The sequence below is a fragment of the Physeter macrocephalus genome, chromosome 19, assembly GCF_002837175.3.
Source record: "Physeter macrocephalus isolate SW-GA chromosome 19, ASM283717v5, whole genome shotgun sequence".
Lineage (NCBI taxonomy): Eukaryota > Metazoa > Chordata > Mammalia > Artiodactyla > Physeteridae > Physeter > Physeter macrocephalus.
In genome coordinates, this window is record NC_041232.1 from 20,323,748 (window position 1) to 20,346,569 (window position 22,822).

The window sequence follows — 22,822 nt, forward strand, 5'->3', positions numbered from 1 at the left end:
CATCCCTAGGAAATTCTTGGGGACTTTAAGATGGAAGGTTCCAGGATGTTTGCTGTCTCGGGGGCAGGAGTGGATGGAACCAGGTACTGGTCACGAAAGGAATAAACAAAACATGAGGAATGTAAACTCGGAAACCCAGGCAGTAGCAAGAAGCCATGGGCCAGATGAGAATACGTCACCACAGATAGATTTCCAAGAGCGTGATGGGAGAAAAGTAGGGCTCAGAGCAGGAGTCAGGTACCGAGGGCAGAGGTCGCCCTCTCCCCAGGCTCTGGCAGCCCATGTGCTGCGCGTGGGGCCTGCTCGGCCATGCCCAGCTCAAAGCATTTACCACCTAATAGCCTGCTCGATCCTCACCTCAACCCGACGGGAAGGTGTGGTTTGTCCCATTTTACAGGAGCCTATCCAAACTCGAGACCCGAGGAACCTACCCCAGGTCACCCGCAGGCAAGTGGCAAAGCCAGGATTGGCCCCCATGCCCGCCTGGCTCCAGAATTGAGCTCCAGCCCACTGTTCTGTGAGCAGGCTCCTGGCACCACCTGTGGCACAAGGACACACATGTCCTATTTAAAGACATACCACCCAGGGGATGGGTGCCAGGGCAAGGAGGGGTGAGACGTGAGAGGGATAAGGGGAAGAAGAGGAAACAGAAGGAGATAAAGGAAAATAGATAAACAGGCACATGTACGCACATATCCGCAGCGGCACTATTCACAATGACCAAAAGGTGGAAATGACCCAAGTGTCCCTCAACTGACGGATGAGTAAACAGAATGTGGTCCATCCACACAGTGAAATATGATTCAGCCATAAAAAGGAGTAAAGCACTGACACAAGCTACAATCTGAAGAACCTCGAAAACGTGATGCTGACTGAAAGAAGCCAGGCACAAAGGACCACACGGGGTAGGATTCCACTTATAGGAAATGTCCAGAACAGATACATCCACAGATACAGAAAAGGAATGGCTGACAGGGAATGGGGGAGCTGGAAGGAAGAAAAGATGGGGAGTGGGGTTTCACTTTGGGGTGACAGAAACATTTTAGAAGCAGAAAGAGGTGATGGTTCACACTGTGAATGTGCTAACTGCCACTGAATGGATCACTTTAAAATGATTAATTTTATGTTCTTTGAATTTCATCTCTAAAAGTTATTAACTAAAAAACTTGTGGACTTCCCTGGCAGTCCAGCAGTTAAGACTCCACGCTTCCACCACAGTGGGCATGGGTTTGATCCCTGGTCCGGGAACTAAGGTCCTGCATGCCGCAGGGCAGCTAAGCTCGCGCACCACAACTACAGAGCCCACACGCCACAACTAGAGAAGCCTGTGCACCACAATGAAGACCCGACGCAGCCAAATACATTAATTAATTAACTAATTAATTTTAAAAAAAGATGGGGTGCAGTTTATTGCAACAACACGGATGGGTCTCACAAACATAATGGGAAGCAAGAACAACAAGACAAAATAAAAAAATACAGAGTATGTGCCTTATTCCATCAGGGCTGGGCTGCTGTAACGAAACATCACAGACTGGGTGGCTTATAAACAACAGACATTTATTTCATTCGGTCAGGAGGCTGGAAGTCTGAGATCAGGGTGCTAGCATGGTCAAATGAGGGCCCTCTTCTGGCCTGCAGACTTCTCGCTATGTCGTCACATGGTGGAAGGGGTGAGGGAGCTCTCCCCGGTCTGTTTTACAAGGGCACTAATCCTATTCACGAGGGCTCCACCCTCATGACCTAATCACCTCCCAAAGGCCCCACCTCCTAACACCATCACTTTGGACATTAGGATTTCAACGCATGAATTTTGAGGCATTCAGACCATAGCAATATGATTCCGTTCAAGTGAAGTTCAAAACCAGACAAAACTAAGCCCAGTGTTTAGGGATGTAGATGGGGTAACACGATAAAAAGCCAAGCAAGCTGGGAACAAGTCTCCTCTGCAGGGGCTTCTGGAGGGCAGATGAGGTTCTGCTTTTTCATCTGGGGATGATCACACTGGTGTTCGTTTTAGTTATTTATTTAATTGCGTGTGTCTTAGGCACTTTCCTTGAAGTGCATAAGATTTCACAATAAAAAGAAATCAAAGCTGAGAGTCCAAAGCAGGAGTCTGCAGCAGGTGGAATCCGGGGACCCTGGGAACAGGCGGTCAAAGGAAGTCCTGAGGCCTAGAGAGTCTTTCAAAGCTGCCAAGGGATTCCAGCTACAGCGGGCTCCCGGCCGAGTAATGCCACGGTGACCTTCCTGTGCCAGCCAAGAGGCCAGATGGGGTCAGGGGGACCTGGCACAAGAATTTCTGCAAGCCTCAGAGGGACAGGCGGCAGATATGAGAAGCCCCCCGCCCCCACCTGCCATCCCATCACCACCAGACAGGCCCTGACACCCCAGGGCTGCAACGCCTTCCCAGCCCAGAGGATGAGGTGGCATCCGACCTAGCCCATGGCCCTCAAGTCCATGGCGCTGGGAGACGGGGAGGGCTGGAGGGGAGGAGACAGGCTGGCCGAGAGGGCCACTGGAAGGATCCGCACGCCTGGGCGTGAGGGCAAGGAATCAGAGCTGAGAAAATGAGGAAGCAGATGGAGGAACAGCTGAGTGAGGCAAGGCCTGATGGAATCAAACTCGCCTGGGGGCGCAGGCCTGCTGCGGGATGGGGTCACCAAGCTGGGATGGGGGTGGGGTCCAGGTGCCCATCCCAACTCAACCAGGAGAGCTCTACTCCCATCTGACTCACACAAGGAGGCTTTTGTGTAGGACTCGGAAGAAAACGCGCACTCACGAGGAAACAATTAGACAAATCCAAATCGAAAGGCATTCCGCCAGAAAAACTGGTCTGGTCCCTTAATAAACGCCAGTGTTGTGAAGGACCCAGTAAAAAGAATATGGCTGGAGGACTGGTCTGGATTAAAGGAGGAGAAAGAAACAAGGCAACTGGACACAGGACGTGATTTAAACAATAAAAACCAAAAAACTGCTATAAAGGGTGCTCTTGGGTCAATAAGAGACTCTGAATATAACCTGAGCATCAAAGAAGTAAATTATTACAAGCTTTCCTGAGTGTGACTGTGGTCTGTGGTTACAGAAAAAAACAGTCTTGTCCTTAAGACACGCACGCTGCAGTGTTCTGGGGCAAGGCGTCCTGACGTCTGCAAGCAACTCTCAAATGGTCTGGCAACGAGAGAGACAGACAGACAGACAGAGACTGAGAACGAAAATGCAGCAAATTGTAAACATTGGTGGAGCTCAGGAAACGGCTTACAGGAATTCGCTGCACTGTTCTTGCAATTTTTCCAAAATAAAATTTTTCAAGCTGAAACATCGAGGTGGGAAAAGAACACTTTCGGCCGGTTTATGGATTATTTCACAAGTTTGAAAGCTCCCTCCTGGGAATGGCTCGTACATCCACACCGTGGGATGTTCAGTCATCTAGATACCCAGTCAGAGCTACCCAAGCAACCGGGGAAAGTTTAGAGAAGACACGCAGTGAGAAAAGCAAGATGCGGGAAAGTGGGAGTCGTATGGTCCCGTTTCGGTAAAATGACAGACTAACTAATCCTACTATAGGTGTGTGTATAAGGTTAAGCTGATGACAACAGCAAACACTTATGTGACACTTGCCAAGCTGTTATTCTAAGTGCTTTACGTGTGCCAACTCCTCCATCTTCATAAGAGCCCCTGTACAGGAGATACTTCCATTAATGCCATTTTACAGAGGGGGAAATAAGGCACAGAGAGGTTAAGTTACTTGTCCAAAGACACACAGCTGGGAAAGGGCAGAACCAGGATTTGAACCCAGGCTGTCTGGCTCCAAAGTCTATGCTCTTGGGTCCACCTAAACTCCTGGATGCCAAAACCCTGGCCAAGGGCTAGAGAGAGTCATGCGGGTTTGAGAACCCATGCCTGACCTTGAGACGGTGACATGCCAACACTGCCTTCCAACTCCCCAGGCTCCAGTCTGCCTCATGCCTCTCACTCAGGTGGAAGGTTATCATGTGGGCACACAGGGCTCTCTCAGCACACAAAGGGATGCTCCCAGAGGCCCTGGGGGCCTGGCTGTCCAGGCAGGTCCCTCTCACACACAGCTCCTTGCTGTCCTAGGTGAAGAAGGGTGTGCCCCAGAGTTTGGGGCGAGGGCCAACAAGCTGGCAGCCGTTCATCCGGGGGACTGTTGATGACACATGTGCTGGTTCACATTGCAGAACACACCTGCTGGCAACAGCGATTCCAGATCAACTCCTCTGCTACTGTACCCGGGCAGATTCTGATAAAGGTCAGAGTCTTTACTCACCCCTCCTCTGCCCCATCCCCTCCAGGGCACACCACTGGCGCCTCCCAGCCTCCCACCAGGGGCAGACAAAGCCTGCACTTTGGCACAGCCCAGCCCTGACACCTCTCCCAGTTTACAACAAACACCTCCTCCCCATCCTGCCAGGAGGTGGGCAGACAGGAATGCAGACAGGGGACCCTGGGGACTCTCTGCGTAAAGAATGCTAGCTAATGACTTGCTTTTACAACTACTTGGCTTCTTCCAAGCCCTGCTCCTGGGGCCCATCTGACTTCCACCCACTTCCCCCGCCCACCTGAGACAGTCTTCCCTGCCAGTACTCACTGCTAATTTGCTCTGTGGCCTTACTTAAATCTTTGCTCCCTTTGGGTTCTGGTTTCCCCAAAGAAAAAATAAAAGATGGAACTGAGTAAAACCCAAGCTCCAGATCTAACAATCTGAGTTTATGAAACCTTCCCTGATAAGAACAATTAGCTGATAAGCTACCATCTCCTCCAGAGGTCTTGGGTCAAGCCAAAGAAAATAATCTCTAATACTATAATAACAAGAAGCAATGAGATGAAGTGAGAAAGCTACTCTGGGGAAAAGGGCGCATCAATCATTTTTGCTGCCTGTCACCCTTGCCTCCTTCTGCTAACAGTCCCCCCCCCCCACCTTTTCCTTTAGGGCACCACCCCACCCCACTTCAGTCCCTCTGCTTTGGGGAAAAAAGTCCTCCTTCTCCAGCTCCAAGAATGGGCATGTAATCCAAGTTTGACCAATCGGAGCAGTCCATTTCTCAAGCTACAGTGATTGGCTCAGGGATAAGCATGAGAGACAAGCCCAGCCAATCAGAGCCCATGAGCATTCACACCACAACTTTTCCCAGCCACTGGGAAAATTCTCTAATTATCTTTGAAGGTCCCTCCAAAAGGTTCCCTTTGGAGACCTCTGGGGAAATTCAAAGGAGCCAGTTTCTCCCCCATGTGGTACAGACGGCCATCTGAGCCCCAGATAAAGCTGCTGGCCAGTGATACGAAAGCACACATACAAAACATGAATTTTTAACACTTGGATTGCATTCAAGCTGGACCCATTATGGGACCCCACAGGAGGAAGAGCAGGGCCACAACAAGCTCCCTCCCCACCCTCTCTGCACCCTCCAGGCCAACACTAACCCAGACGACTTGTGGTTTATTGAGTGCAGGTAAAAGATTTTGCCTGGTTGAGCTGATGTGCGATCCTGTACGTACAGAGCAAGTACGTATCACCAGCAAACTGGACCTGGGTCTCCCAACTCCAGCCTCACAAGGTTTCCACCCATAAGGACAGGAAACGCAAGTGGTTCCACTTTAAGGCTGAACTTGGGCTTAAATGCAGCAGGAGGGAAACACCTCCACACCCCCAGTCCAAGCCACCCAGCTGAGGGCAAGATGCCAGCATGAGGATCCCTTCTATTTCCGAGAGGAAGAGCAAGGCAGCCCCAGACCAGCCTCCATGCCTCCCTTGGCCCCTTGGACAGGACAGATGCTCTTTCTTTACCCACCACCTCCAGATGGCCCCAATGACATCTTTGTAAACCTGTGTCCCTTCCTTCTGGCGACTCCGCCTTCACGTTGGGACAGAGGAGTGGTCAACCAACACTCAGCCAGTAGACACACCCAGTCACTGGAGGCAGAGAGACGTCTCTGGAATCCAGGCAGGGCTCGTTAAGACTCAGGCCCTGAATCCACAAACACATCACGGACAGCAGGCTCCCAGCTGCTCCCTGGTGCCGGGCACACAGATAGGAGGGGAAGAGCCAGTACTGGAAGCCAAGGAGTCTGGCTTCAAAAATCTATGTTTTTGAGGATCCCAATTGGAATCGTCTCACTGCCTCGACCCGAGGTCCCACCCCAGCCAGGTCTCTGCCCTGGACCAGGGTCCCCAACCATGGAATACAGTCATGAATAAGAGAGACAAGGCCCCTGCCTCATGGAACCTCAAGCAAGTGAACAATATAATTCCAGAGCATGGTGACGGCTTGGAAGACGGTAATACGGAATGCTTATAACATAGATGGGGTTATAGATGGGGTGGGGTTCATGGGGGGAGGGGGGGTCTCTTCTTCGAGAGGTCACATTTGAGCTGAAACATAAGAGGAGCCCAACATAAAAGCCAAGAGAAAGGAACAGTCTGTGCAAAGGTCCTGAGGCAGAAGAGAACATAGTGTATTGGAGGAAAAGAAAGGCCTGTGAGGCTGTAGCAGGGCGGAAGTGCAGGGAGTGGAGGTGAGTGGCTTACAGGCCATGGCGGGCAGACGGGTTTCAGACCACACAGCCCACATCAGGGCTGTGAAATGATCCAATGTGCATTATTTTAAAGAGCATTCTAGCTGCGGCAGGGGAAACTGACGACGGAGTGGCAGGAATAGGAGCAGACAGGCAGGAGAGGAAGCTCCTGTGGCAGGTGAGAGGTGGAACGGCTGGAGGTGGAGTGGGGGCCGTGCAGGGGGAGGGGCACGGTCCCCAGGTCCCCACACACAGGACGACAACCTGACACTCATCACGAACCTCCCTGTGAAGCCACCCTCGTCTTCTAAACATCCGTTCAGTAACTATTTGAGAACCTACCATTATGTGCTAGGCGTCGTTCCCAGTGCTTGGGACGCAGCGATGAACAAAAACTAAGGTCCCTGCCCTCATGGGCCCGACATTCTCACAGGGAGAAACAGACAATAAGTGATAAACAGGATGCATAGGTAAATCCGCGGTATCTCAGCAGGTGACAGGACTACAGAAAAAAACAGCAGGGTAAGGAGGGTTCGGAGCACCAGGGAATGGGAAGGGAACTTGCAATATTAAACAAGAGAGACCCGTGGGCAAGTGAGATCCGAACAAAGGCCTGAAGGAGGTGGGAGAGTGAATCACGCACACGTCCCATCAGGGAAAGAGCTGCGTGCAGAGCAAAGAACTTAGTAAGGCAGACGTGCCAGTGAGTCTGAGGAACGGCCAGAAGGGCCGTGTGCAAGGTCAAGGTGAAGGCGAGGACAGAAAGGGGTCAGGATCGGGTGGCACAGGCCTCAAGGGACAACGTAAGGGCTCACCTTGACTCGGAGGGGCCGGGGCAGGTTCACTGCAGGGCTTTAAGCAGAGGAGGACGGTGCAGTTTTCACAGGATTCCTTTGGCTGCTGTGCTGAAAAACCTGACCAGGGAGCAAAGGTGGACGCGGGGATCCTGCAGGAATCCAGGTGAGAGCGGATGGCACCCTGGACCAGGTTAGTGGCCGTGGGTGTGGAGAGAAGTTGGATTCTGGTTATATTTTGAAGATGAAGCCATAAAATATCCTGATGGTTCAGTGTGGGAAGTGAGAGAGAGTCGAGGCTGACTCCAAGGCTTTCGGCCTGGGTAGCTGGAGAATGGACAAGCAACGGCCTGAGACGGGAATGTGGGTTTTACGGGGAGTGACGGGAAGTCAGGCGCTGGCTAGGGGAAGCGTGAGCTGCCTTTGATCACCCAGGATGAGATATGGAGTTGGCCACTGGATGCTTGAGGCTGGAGTTCAGGGGGAAAGGTCTGGGCCTGGGATATCAATTTGGGAGGTGCCAGGACAGAGATGGCATTTGACACGTGAGACCGGGTGAGCGCGGCCGGTCTGAAAGGCCTGAGCCCTGGGACGTGCCAATGGCCGGCGGTCAGGGAGATAAGGAGACACCAGCATCTGAGTCCAAGAGCGGCCCAAGAGAGCACACGTTAAAGCGTCTCAAGAGTCCTTCTAGAAAAATGGTACAGATGAACCGGTTTGCAGGGCAGAAATAGAGACACAGATGTAGAGCACAAACGTATGGACACCAAGGGGGGAACGTGGCAGAGGGGCTGGGGGTTGGGATGAACTGGGAGATTGGGATTGACATGTATACACTGATATGTATAAAATGAATAACTGATAAGACCCTGCTGTATTAAAAAAAAAAAAAAAAAAAAAAAGAGTCCTTCTAGAAGCTTCCAGAAAAGGTGGAAGGAACTTCACCCAAAATGCCAGGAAGCAAGCACAGGTCAGGCCACTCCTGTTCCTTCCTCCCCCCCAGCACGAAGCAATCGGGGAACAGGAGGAAACAGTGGGGCGGAGGCGGGGGAAGGAAGAAAGACAATGAAGCCAGCTGTGCCCTGGGCCATCAGGGGCCCGGACCTCGGGGTTTGGGGAGGTTCTGAGCAAAACGATCCTGAGCTTCAAATCAGAACCACCTATAACTCACCAGCTCCTGGGCCCTGGAAATCTCCAAAGCCAAGAACGAACTTTTGCGTGTTGTTTTTGTTTCTCTTTGCATTTCAGCTCTGGTGGCCACTCCCAGGGCCAGTGGAGGCCAAGGTCGCATCTGACCAAGGGGGAGGGAGACGAGGCACATGAAAGGACTTCACCTTTTGTCTCGCTTTTGTATTTCTGGCCGACCACTACAGTGGAATTCTTTGCACCATAAATGCGTTTATGGGGACGAAGCTGCTAGATCTCTGTGGCACAGAAGGGCGGGGGTGTGGGAGGGAGGTGGGTGCTCAAGTGGACTCCCCGTAACCGAATTCTCTAGTTCTAAGATTACGAGCCAGAAAAGTCAGCCTTGTGGCTGAAACCAGCCTTGGGGGTGGCTTATGACGCCAGGGGCCTCTCTGCTGCTGACCAAGGGCATAGGATCACCCTTCCGGGCACATGACCACCGAGAGGCCCCACGGGCATTGATGGAGCAGACACCCCCGTGCCGGGGCTCCGGCGGGACCAGACTGCCCAAGGGAAGCTCTTCAACACACAGGGCCCCGACAGCGACTCACTTGTGTCCCGTTTGCTGGAAGTTGAAGCCAGAACGGGATGATTCCAGGTAGCTGAGTGTCACCACATTCTAGGTAATCACATGAGTCACGGAGCGGAGGCCCAGCCAGTATGAGCCATTCTAGGAAGGGATGGGGAACGTGTCCTGAAGTGGGAGGAGCCGGGCGCACTGAACACAGCCCCGTGCTGGGCCTCAGGAAGGCCACACCGTGGTGGGACACGTGGCCACACGTGTGTGCACAGACCCCAACACACGCGGACACGTGTTAACACGTGTGTCCACATGTCCCCGTGTGTAACTATACACTCGACAGGTGTCAACACACGTGTGTGAGCCCACACACAGACACATACATAACAGCACGTGTGAACCCGTGTGTGCCAGGCTACCAGACGTGGGCACGCGTCATGTGTGTACACGTGTGTTCGTGCACATACACGTGTGTGCCATCACAGAGACACCGTGCTCCATGCCGACACGTGCTGACACGCAACACCTGTCTGTGTGCGCGTGCTTCAGCACATGGCCACACGCAGGCGTGCATGGGCGCATGCCGACACATGTTCCCGTGTCACCAGTCAGCATGTACAGCCGGCACACGTGTGCACACATCGACACATGTGCGCGCGCACACACATGAAGCCAGAGGAGCAAATCCGTCAGCAGCAAAGAGGGAAACAAAAATAACCAGCGCTCGGGGAGACTAAAAATAGCCCGTATTTTCAGCTGTGGCTCTGGAGGGATAGGAAGCTCCCGGCAGGAAAGAGGAAGAAAAACACAGCAGAATCGGAGCACACCGGCGACCCCACTGCCCCCCGAGAAGGGGGCACCGCCCCCCCCCGTCCGCGGCCATGGGTCAAGTCCGCGGCCAGATGGAGCCTGATGTGGTCAGAGGCGGTCAGCCCACGACGCGTGACGCCCTCTGAGACGCAACCCTGGGGCTTTGTGGAGGCCCAGACGGACGGCAGGGCACAGAGCTGGCCGAGCAGACCCTGCAGGACGGGGGGGTCACCCTGAGGGTGGCTGGGACCACGGGCTAGGGAGAGGCTGCCCTCCCCAGCTTCCCTTGGCATCTGCGATTCTAGAGCTGCCCGTGCCGAGCAGACAGCCCTGGAGGGAAGACGTCAGGACGTACTCTGTACTCGCACTTCGGGGGAGGTGATTACCAGGGGAAAGGCCTGGGAAGGACCCCACTGCCCCACTGTCTGTGCAGGAAAAGGACAAGGAAAGGTGGACCCAAGCAGAGAACAGGGGAAGGGCCTGCCCTGCCCCCAGATGTCAAGTCGAGCTGCTCAGAAGTCCTGTACGGGGAGTGGGGAGGACACGGGGCCCACAGGTGGCGGCCTCGCCGGAATCTTGTTTACGCCACTTCAGCTGTGTGACCTGGGGCAAGTGTCCTTCCGGCTCTGTGCTTCCATTTCCCCCAATAAAAGAGAGGCAGAGGAAGAGCTGTTTAGAAACTAAATGAAGCGACTGGACACGTAAAACACATAGGACAGTGTCTAGTGCATGATCGGTGTCCACTGACTGCTATCTCTCCCCAACCCCTGCCTTTGAACTGACGGGCAAAGGAGATTTGCCAGAGGGCATGAAGCACGGGGGCAGCGCACAGTGTTCCCGAAGGCTCTCTGGGTGGCCCTCGCCAAGGGAGGAGGGGGCAAAATAGAGTCGGAGGCTGGGGGTGGTGGTGGGGAGAGGCTAAGGAAACAGCCCGACCTCAAAGTGCTCAGCTCCTGCTCGGCCCACCATCCTACTGTTAACCCAAGCACCGCTCTGGTCCTGGGGACACTGCAGGGACAGCGACAGGACAGCCCGCGCCCCTGCTCATGAGGCAGAAAGAGAATGCTCAAATGAACATATAACATAAGGGGGTGGCTTGTAGGGACATGAGGGGCAAATTACTCTCTTAAACTTCTGTTTCCCTAACTGTGGATGATATCTGGGGATGAGCCTTCCAGGCGGTAGAGAAAGCAAGCCAGAGTTTGGTGGGACCAGGCTTGCTGGGTTCAAGGACTTCAAAGAGATAAGCATGGCAGGTGAGCAAAGGAGCCAAGAGCGGGTGCAGTGAGAGAGGGAAGGAGGGCTGCATCGTGGTGGGGGGGCTTCAGGCCACTGAGATGACCCTGGTATTCACTCAGAGTGAGACGGGAGACCTCAATGGGTTGTGAGCAGAGGGGCACACGATCTGGTTGTCTGTGGAGAACAGAGATGAGACTACTGCGCTAGTCCAAGCAGTGGATGGAGGAGGGCAGAGTGGTGGAGACGTTGAGAAGGGGTCAGAATGCAGATATGCCTTTGAAGGGAAGCCGATAAGATTTGCTGATGGACCAGATGCAGGGGTATCACAAAAAGCATGCAGTCAAGGATGACCCAAGGTTTTTGCCTCTACTCTTGGAGGGAACGAATGGAGATATCACTTATTGGGATGGGGACACAGATGGGAGAAGACTTTGGCAGCTGGAAAAATTCATGGATATAGCACCCAATGCTGATTCTAACTAGAAAACATAAAAGACAGCAGAGGGGGACTCAGCTTCCCACCCCACCCCCGGCCATGGAGAAGGCCACCAGGCCCATCACTGCACATGGTGGCCCAGCAAACGAACCCCTTCCCCTGTGGCCCAGCGGGGCCTTCCCTGGTGGACCAGAGACACCCAGTAACTTGGAAATACACGCCCAGGGACCTGGACTGTGCTTCCTAACCCATGCAAACACAGAGGGCCACGCATGCCAGGCTCTGTTCTAGGCGTGGATATAAGAGCGCCCGTCCTCCTGGGGTTTGCCTCAGGATTTTCACACACACACCAGCAAGGTAACTTGGGCAAATTACTCTCTTAAACTTCTGTTTCCCTAACTGTGGATGATGACAGTGAGATGTGCGTTCCAGAATTCTCCCAGGACTAAACGAGACGATCAACATTTACAAAGATGCCTAGCACGCAATCATCCTCGATTACACTCCTGAGTGCATTCGGTCTGAACACCTCTTGTCCAACCCTACCCACTGGGGGAGGGGGGAAGAAATGAGTCTCATTCTCCCCCAAGGCCTCTCCCAGCGACCTCCATCTCCAGGGCCCCTCCACTGTGTGCCTCCTGCATTCTGCATCTAACTCATTTGGCCATTCTCTGGGGAAAGCTACGGATTCGTTACTAATTTTTAACTAAACACATAATACGTGAATACATTCTCCTTATTTACAAAGAAAAAGTACGAGCCTTACAGATAATGCATAAATACTCCCCCTGCCACTCCCCCAGTCCCCTGAGAGTAACCACTTTTGTCAGTCGGGTGCACACCCTTCCACACCTTTTTCTGTGCTTTTACATGTACGAATAGAAACCTAGTGAAAAGACAGAGTATTGTTTTGTGGAGGTTTTTTTGTTTCTTTTTAACACGAGTAGCCTCAAAGCTTTTTTTCAATTAGTAATGTGTTTTTTCTACTTTTCTGTGCCCAAACATAAATATCTAGTTCCTTCTCTCTAACTTTTACCTAGAAATCCACTGGATCCACTCCTGCTTTACTTCCTATGACCCTATTGAAATGTAGACCAGATTTGGCGGTCAGGATTCCTGCCCGAAACTGCCACGAGCTGTGTAAACCGGGTACATCCTGAGCAGTTTCACACACAGGTCACCGCCTTTGTACTTTATCATCTTGCCAGGAAACAAACTAAATCCAACCCCGGGCTCAGAGGTGAAGTAACTGGCCTGAGGTCCCCAGCCAGCAAATGGCACAGCCAGGTCTGCAAACCCTGAGCTCTGGAAACTGACATCGGTTTCAAAATGAGCCACATCCCTATGCAACCCCATCAGTAACCTGAGAAATGTAAATCACACACACCAGATTAAACCCCCCACAAATTATAATAAGAAATCGGTAATCCCAATAATGGCAGAGATGTGGGGGAGTGACTAGTTTCATACTCTGTGGATGGGACTATAAATGCTCTCAGTCTTCAGAAGGGCCATTAGGCTGTGTCCAAATGCAAACTGGACATACCATCTGGACTAGAGGCTTCTCTTCTAGAGATGTACCCGGTGGAAGTGTTCATCCAGGTACACAGAGGTATGTAAGAGAAAATTATCAGTCAACGGAGAAACAGGTAAGTAATTAAGTGTACAGCCATTCAAAGGAATACTATGCAGCAGTGAAAAGTGTGACCGATTTATATGTTTTGACATGGAAAAATTCCCAAGCGATATCTGTGAACTGAAAAGCAAACTGCAGGCTATTTCAACGTAGTTTAGGTCAATATATGTAAATATATATATATATATATATATATATATATTAATGTGTCTAAATCCATGCTCGTGATGTGTATCTCCATAAAAATCTAGAAAGATGCTCTCGGATGACGGTGGTACTATCCCCGGAGGGATGACGGTGTATCCCAAGAATCCATGTATTTTAAATACACGGACTTCTTTAACCCCAAAGCATAAAAAAAAAAAAAAGTAGAAATCAAGGCACAAGCCCTCCCATTCAAGTTGTACGTGGACACGTGTAGCCAAAGAAAACACCAGCGGGCCATCCCCTCCCTCTCCTAGCATCCTACCCACTCGGTCCCCTGAACACAGATGCTCTTCTTCCAAGGGAAGGCTCTTGGCCAGGGCTCAGCCTGAGCTGTCCAAGAAGAAACTCTCACAGGCTGGGCTCGCCTCCGTGCCTTCACGCCACTCAGCCACAAACCAATCACCTTTGGGATATTCATGGAGGATGCTGGGTGGCTCTCACTCAAGTTTAAGCCCAGAAATCTTAGCTGCGGGACAACTGAGGACAGTGGTGCTTTCCTCTTTGGAAGCCCTGAGCAGGAGTGGGAAATTAGGTAGGGCATGCGGGTGTGCACGTACACACACACACACACACACACACACACACACACACACACACACACAGACATTCTTCACCGGATTGAGAGCCGTGAAAAGAAAACACCTGAATTAAGTCCAAGAAGGACTGGGCTGACAAGATTCTGCATCAGCAATAAACCCCACTCACCCCCACACCCCTAGGCTCTCTGCACGGGATCACAACGGGCTTGCCACGCTTACAGCACCCAAGTGATGGTCTCTCCAGGGCTCACACAGCACAGAAACCACAAATTTGGCGGGCGTTTACGGCTGGCTTTCACTGAGATAAAGCTCTCACAGCTACTTTGAAAAGCAAAACAGATACACCCGTTGGCCACCACGGGAGAGAAAGAAGCAGTTCTGGCCGCTCTCAGGTTTCCCCAAGAAACTTTTTCGCGCCACTTCACAGGCAAGAAAAAAAAACCACTAAGAGGAACTCGGAGCTCAGTGTCACCATCGGCCAGGATCTCCTTGCAGTCAGATTACAGGATTTAATGGGACAAGATCTGACAACAAAACAAAGGACACAGTGTGGCCAAGATGACTCAGACAACTGCTCACCCAGAGACCTTGAGAAAAACCAAATGTTGCTCCATCTTTAAAGCCAAAAAATGGCAGCCAGGTCCAAGCAGATGCAGCCTTCATTCATTCGCTCATTCATTCATCTCCCAAGCATCCTGCGCTGGGCATAGGGCACAGACACGAAGTGGGGACAAGTCCCCATTCTCAAGAAACTCGCCTAAAGAAGCCGGTTAAGGGGAAAAGAGAAATCAACTAGCAAGTGATGAGAGCCACAGCTTTACGCCAGCTCTGAGTCTGGCTGGATCTTGGGCCAAGGTGAGCCTCAGTTTCCCCCCCCGACCCTGCGGGTACTGGCCTTTCCTTCAAAGAGCTGAATGTTTTTACCTCAAGGGTGATACTCTGCAATCTCCCTGTCCTTCAGTATCTCCAGGCTCATTCAAAAATGCCGCCAGACACCCAGGGCAGAGTCTGACCGTCTGAAGGCCAGCTGACAGGCTTCATTTGTCTCCCTGGTTGAAAGGGCAGTGGTGTATAAGGTTAGGATCACAGGAAAGCTCTCAGGCTGTGGACTCCCCAAGGACCCTGCTTATGCAGCCTTGGGCTTATGCCTGCCTCTGTGTGGATCTGGGGAGAAAAGCGGCTTACCGCTGCCAAGCTGCATCAGGAAGGCAGCGTCCAGAAGGACAGAGCAGCCCATTCCGCCGCCGAGAAGGGGTTTGTGTGGGGAGGTTCTGGACAGCAGAGAGCGCTCCCCTCGGCACCCACCGGCCTGGGCACCCATGTGAGTCTTCCATGCACATGCACGGAGGGTTCCTGTCCTCCTGTGCTCACGGGAAACAAGCAACGTGCAGCCCTAGTTTTACCACACACTGTCACAGGCTGCCGTAGAAGAGGCAAGAAGCATGTGAGCCCGCTCCTGGGCTCCTCCAGGCAGTACCAGAAACGTGGCCACACTCCAGGCTCGCCTTGGACCCCAGACCCTTAAGGTGAGGTCAGGCTCCCAGGTGGTCTCTAATTCAGGCTTCCCCAACCCGGGCCTGCGCCTCCAGCAAAAGCCCTGGATGCCCTCCTTGGCCCCCAAACTCAGCCTGCGTCCTGGGTCGGGGAGGTTCTTGGGAAAGTGGCCAGCTGCCCCTCCTCATGCCCTCTGGGCTCTCTGGTGCTCAGGGGCCCCGGCCCAGGACACCCGGCCCTCCTGGGCGCCCTGCGCCCTCCAGCCCCGGAGGGGACCGCGTGCACTGACCCCCGGCCGGGCCCCTCACCCACCTTGAGGACCTGCTGCTTGATGATCGAGGGCACCATCACGATCATGATGACGCCCAGCACGGCGCACAGCAGCCCGGCGAAGCCCAGCGCCGCGGCCACCCGGCGCGCTCTAGAGTGGCTGCCCATGTCTGCGCGCCCCGGCGCCGGCGCCGTGCTCGCGGGGCTCCGCGCCTGTGGAGGGACCGAGGCGGGGACGGAGGTGACGGAGGCAGCGACTCCGCGGACGCGGGCCGCAGCGGCACGGCGGGCCCCGGACCGCAGCGCACGGAGGAGCGGCCCGGCAGGTGGCCAGCGGTTTTATGTGCCATCGCCGGGCCGGACCGCCCCCGGGACGCCCTGGGCACCAGGATCTGGGCGGGCGCCAGCATCAGGGAGGGCGCCAGCAGGCCGGGGCGGAGGGGCGGAGCCTAAGTTAGCAAGGGGCGTGTCCAGGGCGGGGCGCGGAGAGATGGTCCGATTGGGGCGGGGCCACGGCCGCCGGCCGCAAGCTCTAGCTTCCGCTTCCGCGGGAGGGAGGCGCCGAGGTCTCGTGGCCTGCGTGCAACGTTGGGCTTGGCTCCCCTGCACCTCCTAACCCTTCTCCCCTTCCTCACTCCCAGCTGCTCCCCGGTCCCCACTTTCCCTGATCCGGCCTCCCCATCTTCTCGCCCCTCCTCCTCTGTCTTCTCGTCCTGCCCCTGCCTCCCAGACCCTCCTCCTCCCCTCTTCTTCTCCCCTCCTCCTCCCCTCTTCTTCTCCCCTCCTCCCCTCCCACTTCCTCTGTCCCGACCGTCGTCACTGTTCGTATTTAGTAGGAATTGCCCAACTCTGGCAGGGGCTCCAGAGCGCCCGCCCCCAGCTCTGCGTCCTGCTCTCCCCGCCACGGCGCCACACGCACCTTCCCGCGTGTGCGCACACACATGCTATTGCAGCCTCTCTCTCCGTGGAACAAGCCCAGCAGACTCCCGCCTCAGGACCTTGTACCCCTACGACTTGGAATTCTGTGCCCCCCAGATATCTGCCCGGCTCCTTCCTTCACGACTGCTCCGCCACCTTATCAGAAAGGCTCTTCCCTGCCACCCTGTGTGAAATAAAATAGCGGCCAGTTCTCCCCTCACCCCTCACCCTTATCACCGGGCCACCACCTGGCCTGTTCCCCGTTCCTATGTTCTTGCGTTCTGACCATCGCCAGGCGCTAGAATGCTACAGGCAGAAGCTTCGTCTCTTGACAAAGCTTGAGCTCTGCGTGGCTGGGAACGCTTGCTCACAAGGAACATCTTAGAATGAATCAGCGAGGAGCCTTCTAGGTGGGGTCCTTGTGCTAAGTGCCTGGCCCACAGCGACTCCATTCTACAGATAAGGAAACAGGCACAGAGGGTTAGGTCAACAAACCCAAGTCCCTGCTTTCTAACGAACAGGGAGACAGACGATTGGCAAGTGAACAAATGAACGATGGATTGGAGATAAGTGCTCCAAGAAAACGAAACCTGGGTGCGTGCTCCGCTGCAGCCCTCCACCCCACCTGAACTTCTGGACCCCTGATGTAGACCAGTCCCCTCAGTCTCTAGTTGGGGCCATGCAGGGATAGGAGGGCAGTGTCCCCAGCACCTGCGTAAGGCAGGCCAGTCCCTGAGGGCTCAGAATGAGGCCTTCTGAAACTCTTCTTCAACCCTGGAAGGAAGCAGCCTTCTCCCAGGCCCACCCTTAAGCAACACAGCCGGGCCTGAGTCAGTATTTATCAGGCACCTGCTGTGACTAGCCAGAGAGCCTTGCCTGGCATTGTGTTCCCCTTGGGAGACCCGACATTGTTCAGGGTACCAGGAGCAGGGGCCCACCCCCTGACCGAGATCAAGATGGCTGGGGCAGAGGTGGCTAGATGAGGCGGCTGTGGTGTCAGATGGGGACAGGTTCCAAGGAGTCCATGCTGCAGGATTTCCTACCCTAGAGTCCTGGGGAAAGTGGCTTGGCCCGTTCCGTGCCTCAGTTTGTTCACCTGTCAAATGGGGATAATAGGAGCCTCTCTCCAAGGGCTATTGTGAGGATTAAATGAGTTGGGAAGATGTGACAGTGCGTAGAACAGTGCCCCAAGGTGAGAGCACCATGAAGCTAGCTGTTCTTGTTGCTGCCCCCGAGGTCCTAACTGACCTGGCTGCGGCTCACCTTTCTGCCCCCATGTCCCAGCCTCTGCCCCTTGTTCTCTGTACCCCAGGCTTCTGGGCCTTCTTTCTGTTCCTTAAACGGCCCCAGCTTTTTTCAGCCACAGGGTCTTTGCACTTGCTGTTCCCTCTACCTAGAATACACTTCCCCAGACCTGATGCCTTCTCCTCCTGCAGGTCTCACTTCAAAGCCTGCTCCTTAGACAGGCCTTCCCTGTGTAATCTGTCCAAAATGAAAGTCCCAACCCACCAGTCACTCTCTATCAAATCACCCCATTTCATCTAAAATTGTCTTATTCGTTTATCTGTTTACTTCTTTCTCTCCCCAGCTCCCAAGAGAGAGAAGCCGGTCTGTTTTTGCGAATGGATGTATCCCTAGCACCTGGAACAATGCCTGGCACCTAGTACATACTCAATAAAGGCCTGAAATAATTAATCTTTAATTAATCAACCAACTCATTCATTAATTAATATAATTTCATTGAATTCCTTAAGGCCTTCAGCGGCCATCAGCTGTGGGGATTGTTTTACGTTTGCTGACTTTTGTAGTTCTTGGGAATTAACTAATTAACTAAAATCTGGGGTCTGTGCTCGCCCTGACGCCACCCCCTTCTTTGAAACCCAGCTTCCCTCCGCAAGGACTGGCTCGCCTTGACCGTCTCGCCCAATCTAACTTTCAAGTCTTCAAGGTCCAAATGTACGTGATGCTTACCCAAGAGAGCCCCCAAGGCCACGGCAAGAGTGTTCTCATGTCACGCCACCCTGTCACTTGACAAGAGAGAAAGCAGAGATGAAAGGATGTCTGAGACACGTGACCAGCCCTGACCTCGCTGTGGGGAGTCACATCCACTGGGGGAGTAGGGGGCGGTGACCTAAGAAGCCAGAGAAAAGACGTCGTCATGTTTGAGAGAGAGGCTTTGCCAGGACGAGGCAAGACGATGATGCAGAAGGAAAAGAAAGATTAATGGTAGTAAAATATTATCAACGTGCGTGTCAGAGGGATCCTGTCGACGCCAGGTCAGATGACGTTCCCCCTCAGCTCAAAACCCTCCCACGATCGAAAGACAGTTAGTGGGAGTGTTGGCAAAGAGGTGGAGAAATTAGGACCCTCACACACTGCTGGTGGGATTGTAAAATGGCATGGCCACTGTGGAGAACAGTCTGGAAACAGCTCCTCGAGAGACTAAACACAGAGTTGCCATAAGTCCCTGCAGTCCCCCTCCTGGGTATACCTGAGAGAAATGAAAACTGTGTCCGCACAAAAATTTGTACATGACAGCACTCTTCACGGTAGCCAAAAGGTGGAAGCCACCCAAATATCCCCCACTGACACATGGACCAATAAAACGTGGAATATCCCACAATGGAATATTATTTAACATTAAAAAATGAAGTACTGATCCATGCTGCAACACGGATGACTTTGAAAACATTACCCTAGCTGAAAGAGGCAGTTACAAAAGACCACATACAGTATGAGTCCATTTCCATGAAGTGTCCAGAACAGGCAAATCCATAGAGACAGAAAACAGGTTAGTGTTTGCCTAGGCTGGGGGTGCAGAAAGAATCGGGAGTGACTGTTAAGGGTTCTTTTTGGGGTGATGGAAAGTTCTAAGATCGATTGTGGGGATGGTTGTACAGCTCTGTGAATAGACTAAAACCCATTGAATCGTACATCTTACGTGGGTGGGTTGTGTGCTATATGAAGCGTAGCATATTTCCTGTGGTTCCCACCTCACTCGGAGTAAAAGCCCAAGTCCCCACTACAGCCCACTCTGTGAGCTCTGTGGGTCACCCTCATCTCCCTGACCCCGCGTCCCCCTCTCCCCCAGCTCACTCTGCTCCACCTCCTAGGCGTTCCTCAAACCTGCTGCCTTGCCCCTGCCTCAGGGCCTTTGCACTTACGGGTCCCTCTGCTGGACCACTCTTCTCTCAAACCTCCATGTGGTCACCTTCCCTTCCTTCAAGTCCTTCTTTATATGTCATCTTCTCAGCAAAGACTTCCTGCCTATCAACCTTCTCAAATTACAACCACACCCACAATCCCCCCATCTCCCTGCCCTGCTTTATTTTTCTCCATTATGCTTACCACCATCCAACACTACAGTATTCCTGTATTTGCTTGTTTTATTGGTTCTCTTCCTCCTCTGGAATGAAAAAGTCTCCACGAGGACAGGAATCTCTCTATTTTGTTCATTGCTGTATCCCCAACTCCTAGAACAGTGCCTGGAACACTGTAGGTCCTTAATCAATAGGCGTTGATAAACAACAGCTATAAGAGCCCAATGGTTAAGAACCTGAAGCCAGGTTACATAGCTGTGTGGCCTTGGGCAAGTTGCTTAACCTCTCTGTGCCCTGGCTTCTTCCTTATCTATGCAGTAGAGATCATCTCAACAGTGCCCACCTCCTGGCATAGTCATGGGATTAAATGAGCTAATCCTGGTTACACACTCATCGAGGTGCCATCCTTACATGGGATCATCACGGCGTGCAGGCTGCCACACTTGGTCCGCCCCACCTCAGCCCAGGAAGAATTATTATTACCACCTGGGGCAATGCATGAGAGGTATTGCATGGAAGCTGAATGGCTTGATTCAGAAGAGTCATAGCCGGTTAGTGGCAGAGCAGTGATGGAACCAAGTCACTTGACTCCAGAGCCCAGACATGAATCATTACTCGCTTTGCTGAAGAAAAAGTGGAGAGAGGGAAAAGAGGAAGTAGTTGGGGAGAGTGAGAGAAAGCACAGGGAAAAAAGAAAAAGCCAACGAGGAAGAGGAAACAATCACGTTTGGCCACATCTGCCACCTAGGTCGCCACTGGGTGAAGACAGACCCAGAGCTCACATTCGCCGCTTTTATTCATTCAGCTGATATTGACCTACTATATGCCAGGCACTCTGCTAGGTGCTGGGGACCCAGCAGTGAACATACAAAGCCTTGCTGATCTTCTATTCCAGCAGACAAGCAAGATCAATAAATGGTAAACGTAATCATTGGTAAATTTTATAACATGCCAGGGCTGCGCTGCCCTATACGGTAGCCACTGACCACGCACGGCGACAAGACACTCGAAATGATGTTCACGTGAGAGCTGCTGTGTCCTACACACGCCAGGTTTCAAGGACTTACTGTGAAATAAAGATCATAAAATATCTCAATATTTTTATGTTGATCACACGTTGAAATGACAACATTGGGATATGTTGGGCTAATTAAAAATATACTATTGAGATTAATTTCTCCTGTTCCTTTTTACTTTTTAAAATGCAGCTACTGGAATTCCCTGGTGGTCCAGTGGTTAGGACTCCACACTTTCACTGCCGAGGGTGCGGGTTCGATCCCTGGTTGGGGAACTAAGATACCACAAGCCAAAAAAAAAATAAAATGCCGCCGCTAAAAATTTTTTTTAATTGCACATGTGGCTCCCATTGCATTTCTGTTGGATTGCGCTGTGTTAGAGGATGATACCTGATTTAGCAGGAAAAATAAGAGAACAGGGTAGGTGCCCCCAGTGGGCAGGGTTGCAATTTAAATGGGGTGGTTGGGGGAGGGCCTCTGTGAGAGGATGACATTTGAGCAAAGACTTAAGTGCAGGAACGAGCCACGTAGATATCTGGGGAAGGTCTTTCCAGGCCCAGGCAACAAGTCAGTGCAAAGGTCCTGAGGCAGGAGTGTGCCTGGATAGATGTTCGTTAAGATGCTATAATATCTCATTGGTGCAAATGACTTCTTAGGAGCTGTTTTTCTTCAGTAGGTGAAAATGACTCCTGCAATTTTTTTTTTTACAATCCTTTTTTTTTTTTTTCTGGCCATGCCATGCGGCTTGCTTGCAGGATCCTAGTTCCCCAACCAAGGATTGAACCCATGCCCCCTGCACTGGAAGCACGGAGTCCTAACCACTGGACTGCCAGGGAATTCCCAGAACACTTTTTTAGAATTTAGGAAAGTAGATTTTATTTGACACAGAGTACAATAGGGCTGCAGGAAGAGCAAACTGAAAAGACAAAGCAGGAGAGACACAGTTCTATTGAACAATTAAGTAACAGGAGGGCAAGTCATTAAATGAAGAACAAAACAGTTGAGCTTGATCAAAGAATGCTCTTTTTCTAATGCCCATATTTTAGAATTCCCACTCTCTGTTCTCCAGCGGACACAACTACTGTGTTTTGAGGCAGCAGGAGATGCAGGGGAAGTGCTGAAACTCCCCCATGCAACGGCTCATCTTCAGAAGTAGCAGACACCTGGTTAGCTTGACATTCTATGCAAAGATTCATAACGTAGTTCCTGCAGATGGCACAGTTACCAACCACACTATCCCAGGCTCAGAGGGCTACCACATTTCCCCCTTTTCACGTCAAAGCGCTTCTTGCCTGCACCGCCGCTGGTGCCACCCCAGGTCTCCACATCCATCACCGCCGCCATTTTGGAAACACACAGACCTTTGCAGCTGTGTGCATATTAATGTTAGTGGAGGTCTCCAGAGTCTCACCACCGCCACCACATCCCCTAGGAGGCTCAGCCAAGCCCCTACAAAACCCTGACTTCCTGCAGAACCATCCACCACCTTGGAAGTCTCCAGACGTCTCCATTCGCTAAAAGCTGCCAGCTGAACTTCGCCTTTGCCCCCGCCTCTCGGGACTTGAGACATGTATGTCTCTCTGGCAAGAGCTAAGTCTCCAACACAAAACCACCTTCCAGATCAAAGGTGTAAGTGTGTGGGAGGGCTCAGCTGGCAACCAGGAGCTAACAACTCTGCTCTGTGTCTGCCGGATCACAAGAGAAAAGCCTCTGGCTGCTCCCACAGCCCAGAAGGCTGGAGACGTCAGGATGGTTCCAGTCCCAGGACCCAGGAGGCTCCTCTGAGGGCACCTGGCCCTACCGGACCTGCAGGGATGAACATCCATCCATCCATTCATATAGCAGATATTCACCCAGCACCCACTCTGTGCCAGGCCTACTGTGTGCTAGGGGCAGGGGAT

General features: G+C 52.6%; 1 protein-coding gene and 1 pseudogene across 11 annotated transcripts in view; both read right to left on the reverse strand.

Annotated features, from left to right (window-relative positions):
• SCARB1 (scavenger receptor class B member 1) overlaps positions 1 to 16,066 on the reverse strand; it is a 100,849-nt gene extending 84,783 nt beyond the window's left edge. For 2 of the 11 annotated variants that reach the window (XR_003677103.2, XM_028479938.2), the window contains exon 1: positions 15,710 to 16,064. Coding sequence is in view for 6 of the 11 variants with exons in the window: in XM_028479938.2 (XP_028335739.1) it covers positions 15,710 to 15,835 (126 nt within the window). In the remaining 5 variants the exon portion in view is untranslated. Of the gene's footprint in view, positions 1 to 7,352; positions 7,906 to 14,827; positions 14,921 to 15,709 lie in introns of those variants that run through there. The other 9 variants (XM_028479937.2, XM_024120768.3, XM_055080786.1 and 6 more) reach the window with 8 other exon arrangements.
• Positions 16,067 to 21,963: 5,897 nt separating this feature from the next.
• Positions 21,964 to 22,271, reverse strand: LOC102988882 (E3 ubiquitin-protein ligase RBX1-like; annotated as a pseudogene).
• Between the last annotated feature and the right edge of the window lie 551 nt (positions 22,272 to 22,822).